The sequence below is a fragment of the Ailuropoda melanoleuca genome, chromosome 4 (assembly GCF_002007445.2).
Source record: "Ailuropoda melanoleuca isolate Jingjing chromosome 4, ASM200744v2, whole genome shotgun sequence".
NCBI classification, from domain to species: domain Eukaryota; kingdom Metazoa; phylum Chordata; class Mammalia; order Carnivora; family Ursidae; genus Ailuropoda; species Ailuropoda melanoleuca.
Window position 1 is genome coordinate 69,874,135 of NC_048221.1, and position 25,538 is coordinate 69,899,672.

Genomic DNA, 25,538 nt, shown 5'->3' on the forward strand with positions numbered 1-25,538 from the left:
TCATAACATGTCATGGATTGGCTGTGGGAGGACTTGGGAAAAGCAGGGCTTTGAATTCCCCAACCTCCTGAGAACCAGGAATATTTATCCAGGGTTGAGCCAGGGTGGTTGGTGAGTTCCAAAAGCCACAGCCTGGGGCTTATAAAGCCAGTGCACAGCTTGCCTTGTGATGCTGTTGCCCTTCTGTCAGGCTGTGAAGCAATCCTGTGGAGGCCCCTTGGTTCTGTTCAGGGCCCTCATGACAGACAGTTCACAGTAGTGCAGACAAGGGGACAGTGCTAGGGAGCCTCTCTCCTGGCCAGTGTTCACCGGGGAATTCTATCAGGACATGCATTCCAAAGCTGCTACTTTCGGGACATGTTCAACCACGCAGCAGAAGGCAAATCCCCCTCTAGTCTTTTCAAGTTTTCCCTAAGTCCGGTTTTTATTTTGGCTATGAATTAAATTCCGATGTCTTAAATCATGCAGAAAAAAAAGTGGGCAGAAAGTGATTGAATTATATTAATTATATAGCATTGAACCACAGCTAGAAAACAAGAATTACATTTCTTAAGTTTCTCTTCACTAGACTTATGCAGGTTATAATTAGTATTAAATGAATTTCACTTTTCATTTCATCCAAGCTGAAATGAAGCTGAGCCTTAAACTCTGGCTTTATAGGAAAAAAGATTCTTCTGGGAAAAAAAAAAAAGAATTAACAGTTAAGCAAAAAACAACCCACATTACTTATCCATCACCCGAAAGGACAGCCTTAAGGGACTGACTTGTTTAGTGTTCGAAAATATTTTCTACCCACTGCTTTGTAAATTATTTTCTTGTCTGTGTGACACATCCTTCAGTAACAATTCAGCTTTTCCTTGGCGACCTAGATATATTTCCATAGTTTCTACCCAAACAGATGGCCTTTTCCTGTACGACTGTAATAATCAAACAGGAGATGCTTATTTACATAGCAGCACCCTTCATACAAATATATATTTTTGTTAATGGTCTGGACATTGTAGAGACGGAAGAGAAAAATCTCACTCGCGTGGGCCCACCTAATTTTGATTTTGTGATTATTTAGACTGAGGCCAAGCCGAAGTTTACCTTTGGGACTGAGAGTTTTCATTTAAAGTTAGGGGAAATGTGGCCATCTCTTGGGGACTGGTGGTCAGGACATGAACATCCCAGACCAGGAATTCTCGGCTACAAAAGAAAAAAACAACCCAGTGGGCACATCTAGCTCTCAGCGTGCCTCCCAGAGGGTTTTGGCTAGCGGTTTTTGGTTAATGAAGGAGGGAGGTGGGTCTGTGCACTTGAAAAATGCAAAAGTAAGAAAGAAGGGCAGGGGGGCGGTGGATTTCAACCCACCTTAGAGGCCTTGTGCTGTGGGTTATCAACTACGATATAGCAACCAGATGAGACTGGTATCCACCCATTGGAGCAGCTCCCCAAAGTTACTATATGCAGTTTGGAGTAATGAAACTTTCATTCCATAACAGGCCATAGTCTGAACACTTCACTGATTCAGACTGGCCATTTTTCCAGATAAGTTTAGTATTACCACAGAAGAAAAGGTTGACAATTTTTTAAAAATTTCAACATGTACTAATAGCCTTGCGATTCTGTCTTCTTTCGAAGAGAATGAAAAGAGGATGATCAAGTAAGCTACTGTGTGTCAAAGTCTTATATAAACGTCTGTTGCTGTAAGTTTTTTTCTTTTTCTTTCAACAACTCTGAAGGTTTGCAAAGTTCTGTGAAGTTTCGCTTGTGGAAATGGAAGATGGTAGAGACAGATGAAAAATCTATTCTCTAACAATTTAAAAGTTATGCAGAAGAAGCAGCCCACAGATAATCTCATTAAGACTTTATGTTTCTTGGGCCTCAAGACGCCTTTTCTCTTTGCTAAGACACTGACAACTGTGCAATGACCCATGATTTCCTATTATAAGGAAAATTTCTTTTGTAAGAAAGTCTCAGTATTTCTCAAGAATCTCAGAACTTCAGTTGAGCCAGTTTTATTTAGCAACCTGTCACAACCACTTGGGCTTAACTGCGAGCTTTTTCTTCCTTTTCTACTGATTTCAGATTAGAAAAATCCAACCACTGCCAAGGCAATGCCCAAGGTGGGGTGGGCGGGAGGGGGGAGGAGATCTCAAGAAAGCACAGTAAGACCAGTATTTGTTCTTCAAAATTGCAGGTTAATTTTGGCACGTTGAGAACTAACTTGTCATGTAGCATCATAAACAGATGAGTAGAAAGCCATATTGTAGTGTTAAGTACTAGCGTAGCTAGCAAGTGGCAAAGAGCCTGGGTTCTACAGCCAGGCTCCCTGGTTCAAATCCTAGCCTTATCACTTCCTAGCAGTATGACCTAGGGTACATTTCTAAACTTTCTATGGCCTAACCTGTCCTCTCTGTAGGATGGGGATAATAACATTATAGACCTCACAGTGTTGTCTTGATGATTAAATGAGTCAATATGTATCAAGTCCTAAAACAGTGCCTGGCCCATAGTTAAATATTTGCTAATTATTATCATTTATCACTAATTTGATGGAAAAAATCAGAGCAAAGAGAGGGACCAAGAAGCAGCATATCACAAGGGATACCCCATTATGCCAAAAATCTTATCTGTCTGGTGCTCCACTGTATTTCTATTTGTGCCCGACGTACCACCGATGTTTGCAGTAAATATCTGTTGAGTAAGTGAATACATGAATCAATCCTTATAGACTGACTCCTGAACGAATCACATTTTTACTGTGGACATATGATACTTACTCCTTCTGGGCTTTGGCTTTTCCATGTCCAAAGAAAGGTACCAACACCTGTCACTTCCTATCTCAAACTGATGATCATCAATACGAGAAAAAAAAGCAAATCATTTCAAACTTACTGGAGAGATATCAAAAGCCAATGACTTTTTTTTTTTTTTTAAGATCTTATTTATTTATTTGACAGAGAGAGAGACAGCCAGCGAGAGAGGAAACACAGGCAGGGGGAGTGGGAAAGAAAGAAGCAGGCTCCTAGCGGAGAAGCCTGATGTGGGGCTTGATCCCAGAATGCCGGGATCACACCCTGAGCCGAAGGCAGACGCTTAACGACTGCACCACCCAGGTGCCCCAAAAGTCAATGACTTTTTATTTATTTTTATTTTTTTTAAAGATTTTATTTATTCGACAGAGATAGAGACAGCCAGTGAGAGAGGGAACACAAGCAGGGGGAGTGGGAGAGGAAGAAGCAGGCTCATAGCAGAGGAGCCTGATGTGGGGCTCGATTCCATAATGCCGGGATCACGCCCTGAGCCGAAGGCAGACACCTAACCGCTGTGCCACCCAGGCGCCCCTCAATGACTTTTTAAACCAATGTTTCTTTGTTACTGAGTATGCATGAGCAGAGCCAATGACATCAGGAGGATCCTTGTGATACCCTGAGTCCTGACTTGAACATGTTTCCTTTCAAGAAGTCCTCTGACTTCAGCTGGCCAGGTGGAAAGTGATGTTAGATGTTGTGCTAGGCCCTAAGAGATGGCTGTCCAAGTCTTCGGGTGCAGAGGAATTACCTGGGGGCTTGTTTTGAAATTGCTGACTTTCAGGTGTCTATGGGGACAGGCAGAAGGAGGTGGCCAGTAGAACACTCAATCTATGATTCCGGACAAGTTCTAGATCTAGGACGTCACTGTATGTGAGCAGCAACCGCAGACAGTGCACGCAAAGTGCGGCAGGAGGAAGGGGTTCTGCCAGAGGGGGAGAATGTAATGGCCAAAGAAGGCCAGAGAGGAAAGAGTGTCACAAAGAAGGGAATGTGCAATAGTGTCAAATTCCAGAGAAAGGTAAAGAAAGATGTGCACTGAAAACCATCCAGTGGCTTCTGGGACTAGGTCACTCCTGTTGCATCTTTGCAGGGACGGCTGCAGTGAAGCGGTGGAAGAAGCATCCAGTAGTTTAAGGAATGAATAAGAGGGGAGGAAGTGGAGCCTGCAAACACAGAAAACCTTCTCCAAGTGTCTGGCTATAGAACTATGGTAGGAGATAGAGTGGGCGCCTCCCGAAGAGTCTAGGCCTGTTGGCCTCTATTTTCTCTTGCAAATGGGAGGTGATGAAAGTAAGGGCGTTGGGTTTGGGCAACGACACGAACTAGGCCCTCAGTAAATACACTTAATGGACAGCTGAACTGGTGACGAAGAGCACTCACAACATGACGTAGAAGACAAGAATAAATGGTGAAGAAGGGACTATCTGTAACTGGTGTGGAGGGGAAGAAAGATGAGCAGTCAAGAGTCTCAATGCTCAAGGTGAGCAAGGAAAATAAAATACGAAGGAAAGAGTAAAAGGATATGAGGATGAATGCATCTTGTACAGCTGACGTGACTAATGTAGCTTGTTTTAACTAGGAGATTATAAATAGACTGGTAAGGGTCAAGGCCCAGAGGAGAGGGAGGAAAAAAACTGTGCCAGTCAGGGAAAGATATTCCAAACACTCTGGGTCATTATTTTCCCCTGTCCTCGTTTTAAGCCTACTATAATTCATCTTTGCCTTCCTACTCTTATTCCCTAATTCGTATTTGCTGCCTAAAGAGAAAGACATACATTTTTTATCTTAAAATGTTCTTTACTATGGAGGATAAGATGACCGCCTATCAGTTGGCATTTGGGGCTTGCTACCGTCAAAGCCTTCAATTCAGCATTAAAAATGCCTGCTGAGCACCCTGGCTATAATTCTTGAGAAAATAATTAAGACCAAGGAAATAAAAGCTCCTTAGGGAAAGGTATCATTAAAATATTTTAAAATTTAAATATTAGTATATTTGTAATAGTTTTCCTACAACTATTATTATTTCCACATGCCTTAAATGTATAACTTGGAGCAAATACTGTCCTTTATTAAAATTAGCAAAGTGTCTCCATCAGATTCTCTTGTTAAGCAGCAAACCATGTATTTGGTAAATTTCCTGGGTCACGCTTGATTCAAGTGAAAGCAAAGCTCTTTATGATACTTCTGAGTTATGAATCATTAAACTCTCTATCAATCTTTCCCTTGTTAGATCCAACCATCTACAGAGTAGAGAGCCTGACTTTTTTCTCGTCTTGCATGAGGGATTTCTAAAGGTCCTAAAGATAGCAGACTGAATTCCCTTATTCTTTTCCCCTTGCTACTTGGGAAAGCTTTCTGAACTTCTCCAAGAGCACTGGTGCTCCTCCCCTTTTTTATAGGACCTTAGTCCTTTATAGGCCCTTGGTCCTTAGTGTATCTGTCACATAATTCAGTGGTTAAAATTCAGTATGTCACGTGCACAAGCATGGGTTTATCTCACTGGCTAGACTGCAAGTTCTTCAAGGATGAAGACCTTCTTTCTTTACTTTGCATCTTACCCAAGACCTACCACTCACTAGGTATGCAATAGATGTTTAACAACTACTTTGTCAATCTATTAACTGATTGGATTTTAACTTTGAGAGTGAATGGCGGCAATAGGTCATGGATTATCACCATTGTAAAAAATTTCACCTAAGAATGAAGCTGTTTGCAGATAAAATCACTTGTTCTAACTTGACCTGAATTGGCCTGTCAAAGTAACAGATAACACTGAAGGAAAGCTGGTCCGTACAAGTTTTGTTTTTTTAGCTTGCTTTGTCAATGCATTCCATAAGAGGTGAACTCCTCATTCCTTTCGCTCAAAAACATATTTAGAAAATGGTCTTAAAGAGATCTGGCACCAAAGATGAAGTTGGCCAGGCCCCTCTCTAGGAACTAAGAGATAAAAATCAGTGACAGATGACAGAGTATCCTTTTATACCAGTACTCTTTGCAAAAAAGCCACACGATGCAGGAAACATGATTTCATTCCACCTGCTGAACCTCAGCTGCCCTTGGGGTAGAATTCAGAAATTCAGAAGGCCGTGAGCACAACGCTCCCCATAGGGCACTAAGTAGGCAGGGCCACAGTAGAAAGGAGACGAAGTAGATAGCTGCCCGAAATGTGATTTCACCAGCATCAGGAAACAACCTTCCCATCCCTGCTTTTTGGTCCTCCCCTGTGTAAGGTCCCAAACTCCAAAACCGACTTTCATTGCTGTATTTCAAAATGTATGTCTCTGTAATACAACAAATAGCCCCAAGGAAGGTAACGACCAGGGTCATTTACGCATCTGTATGAAAGGAAGAAGGCAGCACAGGTTTGGCTTATAGGCAAAGAGGAAAATGGAGCAGCTGGAAACCCCTGAGCAGAACTGAACATGTGCACCTTGACCATCTTGCCCAAAACCTGAGCTGGTATTGGAGTCACACTAGGAAAACCACAGGTCAGAGCTTCCATACACTGATGGGATGGCAGTTCCCTTCTTTCATCCAACCATAGCTGGCAGATCAGGATGGTATAAGGACATTCTTAACCTTTAACCCCAATCTCACAGGCTTACAGAATTTAGCAGTAACCACAGGAGGGGTGGAGTTCTGGACCTCTAGGAGGGCCAGGTGGGGACAAGTCTTACATTAACAGCACCGGCAAAGACCTATTCTCAATTGTCTTTCTTCTTGTCATGGGCTAAGCTCGGGGACTCTTGTGTTCTCTCTATATAGGCATCTGTGTCCGAAGAAGAGCCTCCAGGAAGTCTGGACAACAAAGAGTTATCTATTTTAAATCACTTTTCAGAAAAGCATCTCTCTGACTTTTCTCAAAGACTCAGATGTTCCTTGTACTTGTCAGAAAACAAATGTGGTTTAAGCCAACATCTGGAATGGAGAAAAATATAGCAACCACAAAAAAGATAATTAAATTAATAAGGAATGCTTTTCAGACATAACATCCCATAGGCCAAAAAAATGTTTTCAGAACTCTGCAGAACGAAGTTATAGAAGTTACTTAGAAGCTAAATTTAAGTGAATTACTGCTGGAGGGCACCATGCAGGAGCAGACCACTGTGACCCTGTGGGCCATGCTAAGAATGGCACCCCAACTTCTTTTCTTTGGGAGACAGAGGAGCCCATAAATAAAAATGTACAAATAACATGTTACAGTTTCAGAGGCAGGCTTATCATTTCCTTCACCACACATCTGGAATCTACATCTAGGCTGGTCAGCTGTTCCAAAGTAAGACATCTCAAAAAGATGTCCTGCTGGTCATCTAGCTCAACCTCAGGTGTACCGCAGAAAGCCAGCATGTGATCAGTCTTCCTTGAATACTTTCAATGACCGGCAGCTCAGTGTTACGAAAGCTACTCAATCCCTTGACGGAGAATGCTAACTTTCACAAAATTCTTCTTTATATTAAAATCTGAACTCTATCTCTTACTTTTCCCTTGGGAACACGAAAAAGAAATTCCGTGCCTTCTGCCATATGGCAGCCTCTCAAGTATGTAAAGACCATTACCATGTTGCCTCTGACTAAGTCTTTTCCAGTTTAACTATTTCCAGATGTTTAGCTCCCTCCTCATCTTGGTTATCTCCTCTGGATAAATATTGGTTTTATCAGTGACCCTCCTAAAATGGGAAGCCCAGAGCAGAATAACAGAATAAGCACAATGATGTAGGTTTACTCTGACCACGAGAGTTCAGGGGGACTACAGTCTTCACTATCTGGAAACAGCAACTGTGTCACACTGCTTCCTCAGGACTCACCAGGAAATGCCATTTCCTATGATTTTTTTCATAAAAACTGCTAGAGAGCCAGACAGCTCTCATCCTGTATGTACATAATTTTGCCTTTTCTTTAGAAAATCGAGAATATGACACATATCTCTATTAAAAGACATCTTGATAATCTCAGCCCATCAATCCAGGCTTCCAAGGCGATTCTGAATCTTATTTTTAAATGATGGACAATGTCGGACATATCAAATAACAAAGAGTATACAAAATAATATGACAATCAACCACTTGCCCAGAGTCTAGCTTAAGAAGACATCACAAATAACACTGAAGCTCCTAGTATATGCTTCCTCAATTTTTTTTTTTTTAAGATTTTATTTATTTATTTGACAGAGAGAGAGAGAGACAGCCAGCGAGAGAGGAAACACAGTCAGGGGGAGTGGGAGAGGAAGAAGCAGGCTCCCAGCAGAGAAGCCTGATGTGGGGCTCGATCCCAGAACACCGGGATCACGCCCTGAGCCGAAGGCAGACGCTTAACGACTGAGCCACCCAGGCGCCCCTGCTTCCTCAATTTTATCCCTTTCTTCCCAGCCACACAGAAATAACGGCCACTAACCTCAGTTTGTGTTTGTCACTCCCAGGCTTAAAGACTGTTTTGAATTTTGATACCATCACCACTTATATTTATGTTATATACAAACCTGATAAGCATACAAGCTAGTCTGTGTTCATTTAAGTAAGTAATCCAAATGTTATTTGAATAAAGCAGCATTGTCATCATCTATCAGACTGGTAATCCCATCAAAACAGTGAGGTGACTCAGGCATGACTTATTCTGAGGGAATCCTTACCCGACCTCAGCAAACAAAGTGTAAAGCTTTTGCAAGTAACACATTGAATGATCCAGTCTAAAATAATCAGTATCAATACAATTGTTTGGTCACTGGTAAAATATGCCTTTTCCCTTCTCTTTTGAAATTCCTTCTGCAAGCTCCCAGCAGATGATTGCCATCCCACATTTCCCCTGAATTACTGACATGGTTCTAGGCTCACATGTACCCGGGGCTATAAATTACCTAGGTCCAGGGATTTACCTTCGTCAACAGGACAACACAGTGTTCTTTTTTTTTTTTTAATCTGCTTCCCTATATCTGGCTTCAGGGCTTTCCTTCCAGTTAACTGGTTGGGACAAGCCAAAGCAGGAGTTTAAAAAGTCTGCCCTCTTTCTATCACCACCAACCCCTTCTTCTTTATAGAATTTTTCTTAAAAAACAAACCAAAGAGCCTTTTATCTGCTATTTTGTAAGCAGTATTAGCCCCATTAAACAGACTGACAGCCTGAAGCACCCAGGGGCCCTCCTATTCATGCCATAATAATCTGGAAGGCTTGCACAGAGATAGTTCTATGACTTTCAGCAGAAAAATGACATCTTCCTCCTTCCCTCCTTCTTCTATTCTTATCAATCCAGGCTCCTCTCATTTGGCACTAAAGCCTGCAGCAGGGTAGCTGTGAGGTGGGTCTCCAGGGCAAGGTTGCTGGACAGCAGTCAGGGCAAAGGGGCTCAGAGGCCAGGAAGGACTCAGCTCACAGGCCCATGAAGCCAGAGAGGACCTAGGCAATATTCAGTACTTTAACCTGATAGATAAGGAAACAGGGTCAGTGAGGTGAAGTCAAAATAAAAGTAAATGTCAGAGCTCACACTGGAACACAAGACTCCTCAAAGGCCAGCTAAAACACAAGACCCAGCTGAGTTTTCTTTCTACATAACCGGTAAGCAGTGGGATATGAAATGTGGCTCTAATCCTGTAGGACTAGGGGTCCCTAGGACTTCACAGATACACAGATCTGCTAGGAGACCAAATGTCTGAATTTGCAATTACGTTCATTTCTAGGTTAATAATTCAGTCTCTGTGCCCAAACCTGGGTGAGGCAGAGAAGGGAACCAAAGAACAAAAACAAACCGAAAAACCAAGAGTGGCTTCTGCATGGAAACAGGTTAAGATATATTTGGAGAGAATAAGCACCGAGCATACAAATTATTTATGATACAGTAGTGATGAATGGTAGGATAAGAGGTTAAAGTAACAAATGCTATAGCCATTCAGAGGGAGAGATGAGCTGGGGCTGAAGTGAAGAGAAAGGAAGGAGGGCATGTCTTCCTTCCCAGCAGTGTTTCAACCGCTTTCTGCCTGTTTCTCTCTCTATAAGGCAAAGCCGACCCTCTACTTATCTACAAGGATTCTGGGAAGACAGAGCAGATGGAAATGTGCCGTGCAGCCCTGAAGGGGAGTTCCTGGTATTACAATCATATACGAGGGTAGAAGCCATCTATCGCCTACTGCAAAAACCCCAACTCTACAACATGGAAAACCAGTTCCTTCAACTCCACAACCTGAACAAGAAGTAATGTGGTAATCCTTGAATTATGTAACTTTCAAGGACAAGAAAACAAGGGCCAATATTATTTCTCAATATCACAGGCTTGAAGGGCCTAACTCAGTTTTTGTCTCTTCTACACTTCCTCCCTTTTTAAGACTGGTACAATCCAAAGGTCCATGAAATGTTCTTTAAATGTACAAAACATATATTTTCCAATTTTTTTTTTATTCTTGGCTGGATTTTTCAATATCTCAACTATAAAAGTGTCCACAGCATAGGTCCCAATGGGTGATTTCCACTGCCATTTAATTAAGATTGTATTGTTATCAGCACGTCAATATTTTTCAGAGAAAAGAACAGCAGATCTCACTGAAAAGTTATCTAAGGTGAACAAGGAAATTATTTTGAGGAAAGACACACCGAAAGTCATTTGCAATGAAACTAAGCCCCCAAAGGGGTGGGAGGGGGAGGTCGGGAGATCCTTTTAAAAGCATCCAAAAAATGATGAAAAGGCGGTGGAGGGGTTTCTCCTACAGGTAGTAATCCAATGCTGAGATCTGTTGTCAGCAACAACAGTGGCTTTCTGTCTCAGTGGATACCCCCCTACACACAGGTACCACACTGGTTCTGAAAGGGTAGAGAGCCTTGCCCAAGCGTCACAGCTAGTGAGTGAGTGGCAGAGCTTAGATAGAACCAGGTCTCTTAAACCCAGCACCTTTGTTCTATCCAAGACACCATGCTGTGGCCTAGGTTTGGGGCATATGTGGTTTCCTATAGTTCTTCAATTCAAAGTTGAAACTCCCTTGTAAGAGGGAATTCAAAAGGAATACAAAGGTACATGTAGAGAGATATTCCAGTCTCTAGGAAGCCCTAGACAAGAGAGGTATATTCAGGGAGCCAGCTGGGGTCGCTTTTAAAGCATGAGTCACTCTGCTCGGTGGTATTTGAACTAAAGGGAAAAGGGTCTTAAACAGAAGGCATCACATTTGCACAGTAAAGGGCCGTGAATCTGGATCCAGCACGGCATCAGGCACATAACATACACTGGGTTAAAAAAAAAACTTGTCAACAAAGCATTGTGATTAACATTATCATTTCTGTTCCAAGATGATGCAACTGCACACACACATACTTTGGAGAACCCGAATCAGAACCTCGAAGATCTCAGTCAACAAAGTAGATCAACAGAGATAGAAGTTCATACTCCCAAATGCTGGATAAGGAACAAAAACACAAACCATATTTACAAACATCTTACAGAGAGGAAGGAAACGGCAGGTAAGGATACATAAATCAAAGGGAAATAAAAAGATGTCTTTGGGGCTTTTAATCCTCTGATTGTGCAATTCACTTCAGCACAGTTAGAGCAACCCTCGTATTACCCCCACCAGCTGAAAAATTTCTATTTAACTAAACTCAGAATATCCAAGAGCCAGATTAGACTCTTCCAAGTACATAAATTAACATTGACAATGCTACAAAAATAAAGCACCACCCACCCACTCGTGCATACATCCTTCTTTTCAGCTATTATCCCAAGTCAAAACAGCCCAATCTTTACCACCACTAGCACTGCAAATATTGCCTAGAATGACAGGTTTTAGGATCAATCTTTCACTTCCTTCATGAAGAATTTTCTCAGAAGTAATTTAAATCAAATGTGTAGAGTTTTATCATATTCACTATTTTTACGGTTCATCTGTCCAGAGTGATTGTGAACATCTTAGGGTAACACAGGGTTGCCCCTGTACTAGGTTGATGAAACCCCAAACTGGGGTTTTGACTGAACTTCAAGTCTAAGATCCCTCCATTGCATGACAGAAGATGGTCAGGGTAGTTAAGCCAGCCTTCCTCAATACCTGGTCACAGACCAACCCTGAAACCTCAGGCAATGATCCTAGAGAGATGAGCCCAAGAGAATGGCTGTATCCAATCAAGCCATCCTCATTACTGGAAAGCAAAGCCAGGAACAGGTCCCACTAATGGTGGGGACGTGACTTCTATATCCTGAAAAGAGCCTGCACTTGGATCCACCAGCTCTGGAGATAGGCTCCTCCTCACTCTGAACTGCATCAATTTCAGGGCCCACAGACCTACTCAGTGTAGCCACTGCTCCTGGCTGCACAAAAGGAAGCTGGTTATTTTGGTGTAATGGAAAGAGTACACAAAACACTCCTGACAGCCCTATACTCTTGGTTCATATTCTAGCTCTATAACTGGCTCGTTCTCTGAACCTCAATTTCCTCAACAGGAAAGTGGGGGTGATAACACCTCCTCTCCGAGTCGCTGTAAGCAAGATGGCCCGTTCAGTGTCGGGCAAACAGTCAAAGCTCAACAACTGTTGGTGTACTTTCTACTAACATCTTTGCTCAGAGTACTTTCATGTTTGTTCTCTGCATTCCTGGTTAAAATCTACTTCTTATAAACCCCTGGAATAGCCTAACCAAATACCAAGTATGACCCTACTACCGTCTAGTTTGTTAAAATCATGTGCGCAGTGGGGAGTGAGGGGGTGGAGCAGGGAGGTCTGATAATGTTTAAAATCCCAAATTTAATCCTGGTACTCAAAGTGTGATCTACAGACCAGCAGCATCAGCACTACCTGGACGTCTGTGTGAAAGGCCAGACCCTTGGGCCCCACTGCAGACCTACTGAATCCGAATTTCTGAGATTCCCCAAGTGATAGGTTTACCTCTTAAAGTTTGAGGAACACTGTTCTATACCACAAATGGACATTCAACAAATAGAGCCTATCGGTACTCTAAGGAATCAACTGTGGCACTTGCACTGTTGGTGGCATTCTATGAATGTTTATTCGGGTAGAAAGCAACTACTGACCAAGGCATTCTCCCTGGAAGGACAGTGTAATGGACCCCTTGTGCCTTTTGAGTTAAAAAACAACCAAACAAGCGATACACTAAGGACAGTGGCTTTATGGCAATATTAAAAAAAATCTTCTACATTAATGCAATCTTTGTTATATAATAAGTGCTCTGAACAGAATCAGTAATATGGGCATTCAGATTATACGTAGACTCTAAATAACAGCAAGGATACATTCAACGTAGTAATTTCTGGTTTCTAGGGTGCAACACATAACAGATTGATTAGTAATAAGCTTCCACAAATTGAATGCTCTCAACACAGGATGACAAAGTTCTAAAGCATGTCCTTCTGTGATTCTGAGCATGTGCCTTTCCTCCCCACCCCATCAACCTTCTGAAACTTTTTTCAGTTCTTTCCAGTTACATGTGAAAGTACAATTTTTAAATGCTCCTGAAAGTAAAATTTACAACCCAAATTCCTAAAATGAATCACCAAATGCTGGATCCGGGAGACTGGTGACTTTGTGTATCAGGAAACAAAAACCCAATCTGAGTGAGTCATCTCTGTGATCAGAGATAACACAGCCACCGCCAGAGCTTGGGGCAAACAAATGGCTGCTGCAATCACATGCCAGCATCTCGTGTTTAATGGTTTCTCACATTAAAATGCACCAGTCAGCTCTGTGAAACCAGGAAGTGGAACCCAGGGCGCCACATAAACAACGAACACATTCTCTTGAGTCTGGTGTACTTAACGTTCTGCTCTAAGTCTACCTCAGGTTTTGGCAGATAAATGAAAATGAAAGTGCTGCTTTATCGAGATGTAAGCAGAAAGGTAAAAGCTAACTAATATGACTGGGCTTCTGAAATGTTCCATAAGAAAATTTTTAAGACTTTTTGGAGGCCTATTTATTGAGGGCTATGACTGAAAATGAAAAAGGTGATCAGGAGCTGGCAAATCACCCCAAAAACTGTAACAGAGGAAGTGGCAATAGGCTCTAGAGCAGAAAAGCCTGTCACCATCTGGTTCCACGTATAATATGCACGCACGGCTTTCTCTCAGGTGCTCGAGGCTGGAAACGTGTGCCACACAGCACGGCCAGCTAGCTGCTACCCCTTGCACCCACTAGCAAACTCCTCCAGAGAGAAGGAACAAATGTCCTCTTCAACCCTTGGACAGGTTCGCTAATGCCAGGACCAAGTCGGCCTCAGGCTGGCTAGGCTCAACACAGGAATAATGCAAATACCCAGGCTATGTTTTTCAAAAGCAGGCATCTCCTATCAACACCACACATCCATTAGCAGGCAGAGTGACAAGGGAACATTACTTAAACAGTGGCTATGGCTATGGGCTTCTGCACCCATGAGAGAAGCACTTTCCCCTGAAACCCTGGAGACCAGTTGGGGGCAATGGCAATATCCCCCAGGCCCTTGCTTTCACAAGACTCCTCCCAAAGTAAAAAACAAAACAAAAACAAAAACAAAAACCAACTGTACTTTCTGAAATAAGAACAAGTTAACATATATAGCCCCCATATGGCCCCATGCCCACCCCATTATTTCCGCAAAGCACACACTACCTCATAATGAAGGGAATGAAAGGCGCCATGCTGAGAGCAGAGTAGGTGCCATCCATCGGGGAAGGGTAGAGTCTTCCCAACACCAAAAGTAAGAGAAACATGCTTGGATGACGGTTGAGTTCTCCCGTATCACTGAAACAAAAGTTATTGTACATAAAAGATTTAAAATTTAAGAGGTGAGGCACAAAGCATTTTCTCATTAAATGATTATGAATATAAAGTGAGACTCTCTATAATCAGAAGATCGTTTCCCCTTTTTCGTTTTTTCCCGTCCATTCATTTCATATATTCCTAATGTGCAAATAAGGAAGAGCTACTGGCAAAGCCATGGACTGGGCTCCAGCACACAATTCTCTTCTCAAAGCTAATTGTTAATTCGTGTCTGTGTTTTGATTTGAGCTGTTCATACAGCAGAAAGGAGTTCCACAGTATGAAATGTGAAACTTTCAACAGCCAAATGTACTTATGAAAGCTTGAACGGTCACTTACTGGGGCCAGAAAAGCCTCTCTGTACAAATTACTAATGTGAAGAAATGCAACATAAACAGAAGTAAAATTCATTGATGTTATTTTACTTCCCCATTACAGATAATGAGTGTAAATTCATATCAAGTGCAAATTTGGCTAGAAGAATAAAAAGGCACATGTTCTAAGACGCCATTCTAAAAATTCCACTATCGGTACAGGATGTGATTGAAAGGACAATGATATACTTTTCTTTGTGCCCTGATCAGATGGGAAGCCCTCTCTCAACGGCTTTATTTTGTTTCTAGGGTCAGGCACGCCAGTGCCATTTCTGGTCACAGGTGACCAGACCAGCCAGCTATTTGCTTACTCTCACAATGGTCAACTGCAGGAGGCCCGTAAGAAACAATGGCTGGTGTTTGTGACAGCAAACTCAGTATGTAAACACAGAGATTTTTAAATATCATGGGAAGAAAATGCTTTTTAGAAGAAATCGCCACGTGTTTCTAAGAAGCTAAAAATGTTCACTGAAAACAGAATTTGAAAAATCAACATAAAACAGGATTTTAAAAATAAAAAACATATTATAAAAACAGGGTATTAGGGGTGCCTGGGTGGCTCAGTCAGTTAAGCATCTGGCTCTTGATTTCGGCTCAGGTCATGATCTCTGAGTCGTAAGCGCTCCAGATCTGGCTCTGTGCTTGGACCCTGCTTAAGATTCTCTCTTTCCCTCTCGCTCCCCTACCCCCCACCTCTATGAAGAACAAAACCAAAACAGGATTTTATACAACTTTTCAGGTACAAATCTACTGTAGAGAGTCAGGCAACAGGATGTAATAAAGAAGCACTTTTTAAAAAATCCATCTAAGTTACAGGGAAGGAGTTGATTAAAAACTGTTGCCTGGAAGGAAAAATCTAGATTAATGAAGTAATTCACTTTCTTGATTTCACTGTGTCCCACCCTATTCTCTTCTTACCTGTCCACAGTATTAGCTACAGCTTCCAACTGTTGGAGAAGAAAGGGATAGAGTTCCGGGAAACGAGAAAAAAATTCGCTTCCTGTCATTCTGTAAAAGGAAGAAAAACAAATTACTATCATTTATTTCCTCTGATCTAATAATAAAGCCTTTTTATTTTATTTTATCTTAAGGAAGATACCCAAGGTCATTCGCTTGAATTATTGAAAAAAAGTTAAGAACAAACCTCATCCTAAAAATTTAACAATCGATCAAAACAAAACATTTAATTTTGGTTTTGGAAGTGCTCTTAACACATGGAATTGTATCACAAAATTTAAGATTATGTATATTTACAAATATTTGATATTAAATTCTGTTGGGAAGAAATATGTAATCTGTCAAGATCACAAATGCCAAGTTTCCACAATTGATTTGGACTATGAATATATGGTCAACATCTGGTTGGCTAAAAGCTGACAGCTTCTGTAACAAGGGCAGGTCTAGAGCAGGTTTCTCCAAGTTGACACCAATGATATTTTGGACCAGACAATTGGCTGTTGTGGGGGACTGCCATGCGACTGTAGGATGTTAGCAGCCTCCGCTGCTTCTGCCCATCAAATGCCAGTAAATACACCTCCCCGCTTCAAGTCATGACCATCAAAAATGTCTCTGGACATTGCCGAATGTATCCTGAGGGGTAAAATGGTCCCCAGTTGAAGACCACTGGTCTGGAGTTGGTTATCAGAGGCACAGATTTGGTGTATACAGTTCTGGACATCCAATCTCAGCTGACACCTGTGAGGGTTAACTTTCCATCTTTAAAAACACTACTCTTGAATTCTGACAAGGTCCAATCAGTTTTCACAAACGCTTATACGTGTGTAAGCCACTCCTATGAGGACTCAGAAAACGTCCATCATCCCACAAAGTTTCCTCATACCCTTTCCCAGTCAACTCTCAATACTCAGAGCAACCACTGATTTTATTTCTATTGTAATTTGGTTTTGTCTAGTCTAGAATTTCATATAAATGTAATAATACCTTACATAATTTTTTGCATCTGGCTTTTTTCACTGTGTGTAAGGTTTATCCATGTTACTTGATGTATCAATAGCTTGATTCTTTTTTTGTTGAGTAGTAGTCCATTGTATGAATATACAAGTTTGTTTTTCCATTCTCCTCTTGACAGGTATGGGCTGTTTCCATTTGTAGGCTATTATGAATAAAGCTGCTAGGAACATTGTTACGCAAGGTTTTTGTGGACATGTTTTCATTTCTCTTGAATAAGTATCTGAGAATAAAACTTCAGTATGTTTAACATTTTAGGAAACCGACAGTTTCCCAAAATAATTACAGCATTTTATACTCCCATCAACAATAAATGAGAGTTCTAGTGGCTCTGTGTCCTTTCCAACATTTGCTGTTGTCTTTCTCTTTATCCACTTTAGCCATCCTAGTGGTAGATCCCTGTGGTTTTGATTTGCATTTCTTTGATGACTAATGATGTTATTAAATACTCTTTTTGTGGTTTGGTTATTGATATGGCCCTTTGTGAAGTATTTATTCAAAATTTTTGCCTGTATTCACATTAGGTTGCTTACTTCCTTTGCCATACATGTGCATTACATGTACCCTCTTAGTCTGTGGCTTGCCAATTTATTTTCCTAATTATGTCTTCTGATGAGCAGAAGTTTTTAGTCCAATAATTGAATCCACTTTTTTTTTTTAATGATTCATGTTTTCCATGGCTTAAGAAATCTTTGCCTACCCCAATATCACAAAGATATTCTGTTTCCTTCTAGGAGTTGTATAGTCTCAGCTTTTATCTTGAGGTCCATGACCCATTTCAAATTAATTTTTATGAATGGTGTGAGGTAGAGTCAAAGGTTCTCCTTTTTTTTTTTTTTTTTAAAGATTTTATTATTTATTTATTTGACAGAGAGAGAGAGACAGCCAGCAAGAGAGGGAACACAGTCAGGGGGCGTGGGAGAGGAAGGAGCAGGCCACCAGCGGAGGAGCCTGATGTGGGGCTTGATCCCAGAATGCTGGGATCATGCCCTGAGCCGAAGGCAGTCGCCTAACGACTGAGCCACCCAGGTGCCCCCAAAGGTTCTCTTTTTCTTTTAATAATTTATTATTATTTTTTTAACTGAAGTATAGTTGACACACAATGTGGCATTAGTTTCAGGTGCAAAATTCTTTTTCTTCTACATTGGTGTATCATAATTTTAATAGGGAGATGCTGTAAGAAAAGACATAAGCCTTAAATAGGAGAGATGTGCCAGGTTCATGGATAAGAAGATTCAATATTTTTTTAAGAAGATTAAATATTATAAAGAGGAAATTCGGACCAAATTCAATGCAATTCCAATAAAAATAATAATTTATATATTCAAGTACATCAGTTAATATTTAAAAAAATTTTTGCACACACACACAAAAACCCATAAATAAAAACACAAAATAATACACGAACAAAGTATTTTTGGCAGAGGAGGAGTATCAAACATTATGAAATAAAAGAGACTAAGAGACTTAGCAGACTTACGAGGCCAAAAAAGAATAAGCATGCGTGGACCCTGTTGGGATCCTGATTCTAACAAGCCAATTATAAAAAAGCATTTCTAAGAGAATTGGGAAAAGTTGAAGGTTAAGGAATTATTAACTTTGCTACACATGATAATAGCATGGTGTATTTCTTTTTAAACTCTCTTATCAAATCAGTCATGGATCCTGAAGTATTTATGGGAAAAATGACATGATGCCTTGTGACCTCAGGAGGACGAGAAATGGACAAAATAAGATTGGCAAAATGTTGGTAACTGTTGAAGTCGAGTGATGGATATGCAGGGGTTAGTTATACTATTCTCTTCATTCTTACACATGTTAAAAATTCCCATACATAATAAAAAGGTTTTAAAATGATGGAAGTAAACGTTTTTATTTGCCAAGCCACAAATGGGGAGAAAATGTGTAATGCGTGTAACTGAGAATTACATAATTAGTATGAGAATATATGAAGAACTCCAGTGAAATCAGTAAGTTAAAACACAAACAACTGAATATAAAAATGGATAAAACCTATTAAAATATAATCCACAGAAAATAAACATTAGCAACCAATAAACATAAGATGTTTAATCGTACTGAGAGACCATTTTATATCAACTGGCAAAGACAGAAAAGTCTGATAATACCAAGTCCTAGAACTCTTAAGACACTGTTGATGGAAACAAAAATTCCTACAACAATTTTAAAAATAATCTGACATTTTCTTGAAAGTCATAGATGTGTTTAGCCAGTGATTCACAAATGCTATTTCTAGGTAAACGGCCCAATAAACTCTTGGACATGGGCACCAGAAGGCTTGTACAAGCATACACATAGCAGCCATATGTCCATCAAGAGTAGAGTGAATAAACTGTACACTCACACAATGGAACACTGTAGAGCAGTAAATCTGAATGAACTACAGATGCAGCAACACAGACGTATCTCAGGAACATCATGCTAAGTGAAAAAAGCGAGTTAAAGAAGAATACATGTAATATAATCCCTCTATACAAAGATTACAATAAAGTACCATTAAATAACACATTGCTTAGAGAAACAAATTAAGTGAGAAAAAAATGAAAAGCAAAGGAATAAATAAAAACAAAATTGGCAAAAGTAATCAATCACTTCTCCAAGGGGGAAAAGAAAGGAGATGGGATTAGGAAGGAATATATAAGGGGCTTCAAAAGAAATGTTCCATTACTTAACCACGTGGTGGATCTAAAAGCGTGTGGCAGAGTTACTCTTTATACCTTATACACACTACATAAATTTTCTTTTGTCCCTATTTCACATTCAGTAAAACCAATTTTTTTTAAAGAAGAGAAAGTCCTGGGGCGCCTGGGTGGCACAGCGGTTAAGCGTCTGCCTTCGGCTCAGGGCGTGATCCCGGCGTTGTGGGATCGAGCCCCACATCAGGCTCTTCTGCTATGAGCCTGCTTCTTCCTCTCCCACTCCCCCTACTTGTGTTCTCTCTCTCGCTGGCTGTCTCTATCTCTGTCGAAAAAATAAAATAAAATCTTTAAAAAAAAAAAAAAAAAAAGAAGAGAAAGTCCTTACTTCCTTTTAAATTACATATCTATTGAACATTTATTGGACATTTACGCAAAAGTGTGCTCACTTCTTTTTTTAATTAGTAGACATTTTGTGGAAGAAATAACAAACACAAACATTAAAAAAAAAACCCACATACTAGATCTCCCAGTGCCCCTCCGCATAGACAACTATACAGAAGCATTTCAGCTTTCCTTTTAAAAAACTTGTTTATATAAGCACATACTTTTAGTTCACCTCCTTTTTCCCCACCAATATGCATACTATACATACGATTGTGCCCCTTATTTTTCATTTGACCTATATCTGAGAAATCATTCAATATTAGGCACACCATTCTACTTCTTTCCACTTAATGGCTGCAGAGTAATCCATTGTATGTTGAGTGCAATTGATTTAATCCCAAACAATAGGCCTTTTGGTTGTTACCTTACTGTTACAAACAATGACATGTAAATTTTCCTGTTAATAAATGGCAAACCTGGGCTTTGAAGGGTCAATGTTTCACACAGGGATACCGCAAACCATTCCACTACAGGCCATTGTTAACATTGTTTAGTGTTGCTAAGCAAAACTGGTCAAGAACATCAGTTTCCATTTTTAGTGGAGTCACTTAAAACTGTGTATGAACTCAATACTGAAATCCCTGTGTAGACTTGCTCATATAGAATCTCTCCATCTATACCACAAATCCTGGTGGATAAGTCTTCTTGAGGAATCAGTATTCCTAGGGGAGTAAGTCACTCCTTAATGGTCCAATATCTCTTGGTGGTGTCAAGAGAGAGAAGTATTCTCATGTAAGTAGACCATATGATTTCATTACCATGATCTAGAAATTGCCTTGATAAACAACAGGCTCCGCTGACCACAAATACTGCCAGAGAAAAAGGCTCTGTCTGGAGCTACTATTCTCCAATTAAAGTTATTGTCTTAATTGAATTAAAACTAATTGTCCCAAACAGTGAATTACCTCATTCAGTTAACTTAGTAGATATTTACCAACTAGTTTATGTTGCAGAATATTTGAAGAAGGTACATTATTCAAAGTTAAACATTTGGTGAATGTTTTAAGTAATTGTTTTGTTCTTAAAAATTTGGTGGGTTTTGACTTTATCTTTAAAGAAAAGATTCTGTTAAAATTATTGTGTCCATGCTTGGTGGTGTAGGACTTTGAAGCATCCACTGTGCATCTGTCAGGGTTTGAGAAAAAACAAAATTATTTTCTAAGGAGAATTCTGACCTTGCTTAGGTACTCTCAGCACACAGGAGTTGCCTTTCTATCCCAGCATTCTCAGGCTCCTGGATACTGTTAAGAAAATGTCTAAGAAAATGTTAAGAAAACTCTAAGAGACTCCTAACCACAGAGAACAAACTGAGGGTTGATGGGGGGAGGACGGTGGGGGATGGGTTAAATGGGTGATGGGTATTAAGGAGGGCACTTGTGATGAGCACTGGTGATCATCAAGTGATCAATCATTAAATTCTACACCTGAAACCAATTTTACCATATATGTTAACGAGCTAGAATTTAAATAAAAACTTGAAATTTAAAAAAAAAAAAGAAAGAAAGAAAAAAGAAAATGTCAACTCTATTTCTGGCCAGGGCTCCATTCACTGCAAACGGCAAACAGCTGAGTACTTGCTGGGTTAGCATCATCTCAAATCCGCATCAGCCAAGGGCTACTAAAGACTTGGCTAAATGTGTACGGAGTGCTGCCTGAAGGATATTCAATATTAACAATTCTTGCATATTATAAAACAGAGCCTCAAGAGGTAAGGTATAGGAGGATATCCGAATTATCTAAGGGGCTTATTCAAACTTGACTCACTCCTGATTCTCAACTACAGCAGAATGCCTACAGTTCATAGGCTGCTCATGGGTTTTGGGCTGCCCGTATAGGTCTGGAATCTATAGCTTTATTTTAAAAGGCCAAGATCATGGGACCATTTTAGTCCATATGTGAATCCTGGACCATGTGAGTCTTACCTCTCATTTCTACTTAATCAAAACTCTAGCATGATCCTAGTTTTCTCAGGAAAGCAGCAAATATTTTAAATACCTACATACTTCATGTTGAGCACTGTGCTACGTCCCATGGAAGAAACTAACAATATGAAATAGTCACTGCTCTTGGGGCTTAAGATCTGGTTAGGAAGACAAGGCACATGCATAGGCTATAACCAAGGAAGGCAAACCCCTTTCAGGGTCAAATAACTAGAGCTTCCAGTACCAGAGGAGCTGGGAAAGATATCACTGGGAGCTGGAGGTTAGGGAACAGTTTGTGGGAAACATGGAAACCAAGATGAGTTTGGAAAAATTGGGTAAGAATGGATTAAAAGGGAAACAAAATAGCATGGAGAGGGTGGGTAGTTACAGAAACCAACTGAGTAGATAAACTGGCTGGATGAAAAGAGGGCTTCACGACAAGACAAGACAGAAAAGGCAGGATGGCATACAAGTTTTTAGAAATTTCCATGCCAGACTAAGCACCTTAGCTTGCATCTTATAAGCACTGAAAGTTTCTGAAGAGCAGAGAGATGTGCCAAGAGCAGATGAACCAGACCAGAGAGAGGGTAGACACATGGTGAGCCAATGGACACTCCCTGAACGTACTTTGCATCTCAGCTAGAGCATAAGTATCTATAAATATCCATAGGTAAGGGACCACATTCATACTTCCTTGTATCACTCTTTTTTTTTTCAAAGATTTTATTTATTTATTCGATAGAGGGAGAGAGACAGAGCACAGGCAGGCAGAGCAGCACGTGGAGGAAGCAGTCTCTCCACTGAGCAGAGACCCCGATGGTGGGGCTTAATCCCAGGACCCTGGGACCATGACCCAAGCCGAAGGCAGACGCCCAACCAACTAAGCCACCTAGGTGCCCCTGTATCAGTCTTGATACAAACCACAATTCTACGTAAACACTGGCTGACTGGTAAATATTCTCTCCATGAATGAATAAATAAGATGAGCCGGAGAAGGAAAACATTCTACTATAGATGACCTCAACCTATGCCTTACACCTTTTTTCTTTTTCTCAGTGACCGGCTCCCACCCAACTGACACCTAACCTTACCCATCCAGCTTCAACATAATTTCTCTTAATCAAGGAGAAAAGGAATTATGCCTAAGATGGTAACACATTAAAAATTTCTTGAAGTGAATCGTAAGCTGTATCTGAGAACATTCAAAATCCCGATTTGAATTAATAAACTGAGTATCCTGCCAGGACTTGAAATTTCTTAAACACAAATATATAAAGCTTGTCTCTCACTGATTTACAAACAGTTCAATTCCAGTTCACCCATATAAGCAAACAGGCTGATATGTCACCTCCACAAATACAGCAAGCCCTGGGGGTAAATTCTCCAGTGACAGGCATTTCAAACCTGTTTATCTATGTGGCCAAAAACTAGCCCTGCATCTTTATGGAAACAAAAGAAGTGATAACCAAAGAGGAAAAACGGAATCTCTATAAATTCAAGCTTCTAGGAAGACAAAAGGAGACCACCAAATATTGTGAATGGGATAAAACCGACAGACTAAGGTGAAAACAAGCCAGGACAGGGAATGAGAATAAAGCAGCTTTAACTTTGGGACTGTCAGATTCTATAAAAGGTGAGTTATTCCCCATCCTGTCAGGTAAGAACTATGCAGGCACAGCCCATGGAGAGGCCCTTGGGGAAACACAGAAACACATTTCTCCTTGAAGAAATCCACTTGCCAGGCACCAGGAGCACAGAGGGGCTGCGAGGTCCCCCACGGCACTCCTCTGCTGAGCCATTCAGTGTGGGCCCCCCCAGAGCCCAGCCAATACTGTGAACAACGCTGGTAGGCAACAGACGCTGACTGACTGAATGAAAATGCTTGCCCAACACTGTTTTGTTTTCTTTTAAAAGCTTTTTAAAAATTATTCTAGCACTACTTGTTTACTGAGAACAAATAAGATAATAAAGGACACTGCAAAGAAAAATCTCAAAACCACCACAAACCCGGCACCTGAAGATGGCTGCTAGTCTGTTCTGATGTCTGTCAGTCTACACCTTTCTCCTCCTTATATATTCTTTAATTATCTGCTTTTTACACTTAACACTGTAGCAAGAACACTGTTCCGTATCAATCTGGACCATCTGAATGCAGTAGCCTCAGCGTGGTACACTCTCTGTGCCTCTCCTACATTGGAGCATATGTCTGGGGCCCTAACCCAGGCACCAGCCTAGAATGACTCGGCCCCATCCTGCCTAAGCCGCGGGGCGTGGAAGGCAGTCCCTACCCCAGCCACGTTCAGAGCTTCTCTTGGTCTGCACATACCACATCTAATCTTGGTAATGCCGAGGTAATGGTAATGCTCTAGTTTTTGAGAGCATCTGAGCTTTCATCATTTGGACCGTCTTTGAATCCCACCTGCCATCTAACAGCCTAGCACAATCTTCACTTGAATCAAGTTTCTACTTCTCTTAGAGACCCTGTCCTAAGATCTGCCACACATATGGAAATTGAACGCTGAAAGCAAACGCTTCTGAGCTTAACAAAAGCATCCTGATAAAAAACAATCGTGCAATGAAAAGAAGCATTCCGTGAACTGTGTTACAAGTGAAAATAAGGTATCCCCACCCCCCAATTCCTACATACAGATCCCCTATCATACTGAATCATCTCAGCAACAGGGATCAAGAGAGTAATGTACAAAAGTATAAAGAGAGAAAGCTTGCAAAGGCAAGCAAAAACATGCAGAGAAAGGAACTCCATAGTAAACAGCAGCAAAGGCATAGCTTGTGCCTGGTTTAAAAAAAAAAGACCAGGACTCATTCACAGGCCATGGAGCAAACACCTGGTTTCATGAGATGAAAACAAACGCCGAAGGCAAAAGCCTGGAGGTTTTCAGTCGGTTTTTCAAATGGGAACCCAATAAACTATTAAAACCTAGCTATCCCCAGATTCTGGCCTATAAAACCTCTCTAGAGGAGAGAAATCAGCAAAGGGCCTGTGCCTCCTTGCCACAGTGATTGCTGATAAAAAGAACAAGCACATCTTAAGAGAAACGGTACCCCGAAATGGAAACAAACCTACAAAGAAGACAAAGCACGCACGCACACACACATTTCAAAGGAGGAGCAAACGCAAACTAATAAAACAGAAACAACTAATAAAAAAGAAATCTGGGTTTGGAACCCCACCAGGAGGATCGGCCATCTCTGACTCTGTTACTAGAATCCTCTCCCCGTCTCTGAGCCGGCCTGACACCAGCACTCCCCCCTTAAGCAGCGGTAATTTAGAAAGAATGAGCGATTGGGCGGAACAGATGTCAGAGGCCCCAGGGCCAGAATCTCACACTCAGCAAGCACTTGTGATCATGGCCATGGTCCCACCAGGAAGGCCTGTTACTACACTTCAGGCAAAACGTGAAGGAAGTTAAAAGAAGGGCATCTTCTTTGGGGCCTCTCTTCTAAGGGCATGGACTCTGACCAGGTCTCCTGCCAATCTCATCTCCCTTCCGATCCTCCGTAGAGAGCCACGGCATTCTTGGACTTACTGAATGTTTTCCCAATCTTTCCCTTTAGGAGCTGCTTTCCAGGTGGAGACTCTCCCAAATCACAAAATCAGCCATCACTATACTCCACCCATGGAGGGAAGTGGAAACTCTTGGT

General features: G+C 41.0%; 1 protein-coding gene across 6 annotated transcripts in view; it reads right to left on the bottom strand.

Moving 5' to 3' along the window:
* Positions 1-25,538, bottom strand: part of THADA (THADA armadillo repeat containing) — a 224,949-nt gene that overhangs the window by 76,540 nt on the left and 122,871 nt on the right. For 5 of the 6 annotated variants that reach the window (XM_034659058.1, XM_034659059.1, XM_034659057.1 and 2 more), the window contains exons 27-28: positions 15,800-15,889; positions 14,358-14,489 (exon numbers count right to left, since the gene is read on the bottom strand). In XM_034659058.1, coding sequence (XP_034514949.1) covers positions 14,358-14,489; positions 15,800-15,889 — 222 coding nt within the window. Of the gene's footprint in view, positions 1-14,353; positions 14,490-15,799; positions 15,890-25,538 lie in introns of those variants that run through there. The other variant, XM_034659060.1, reaches the window with a different exon arrangement.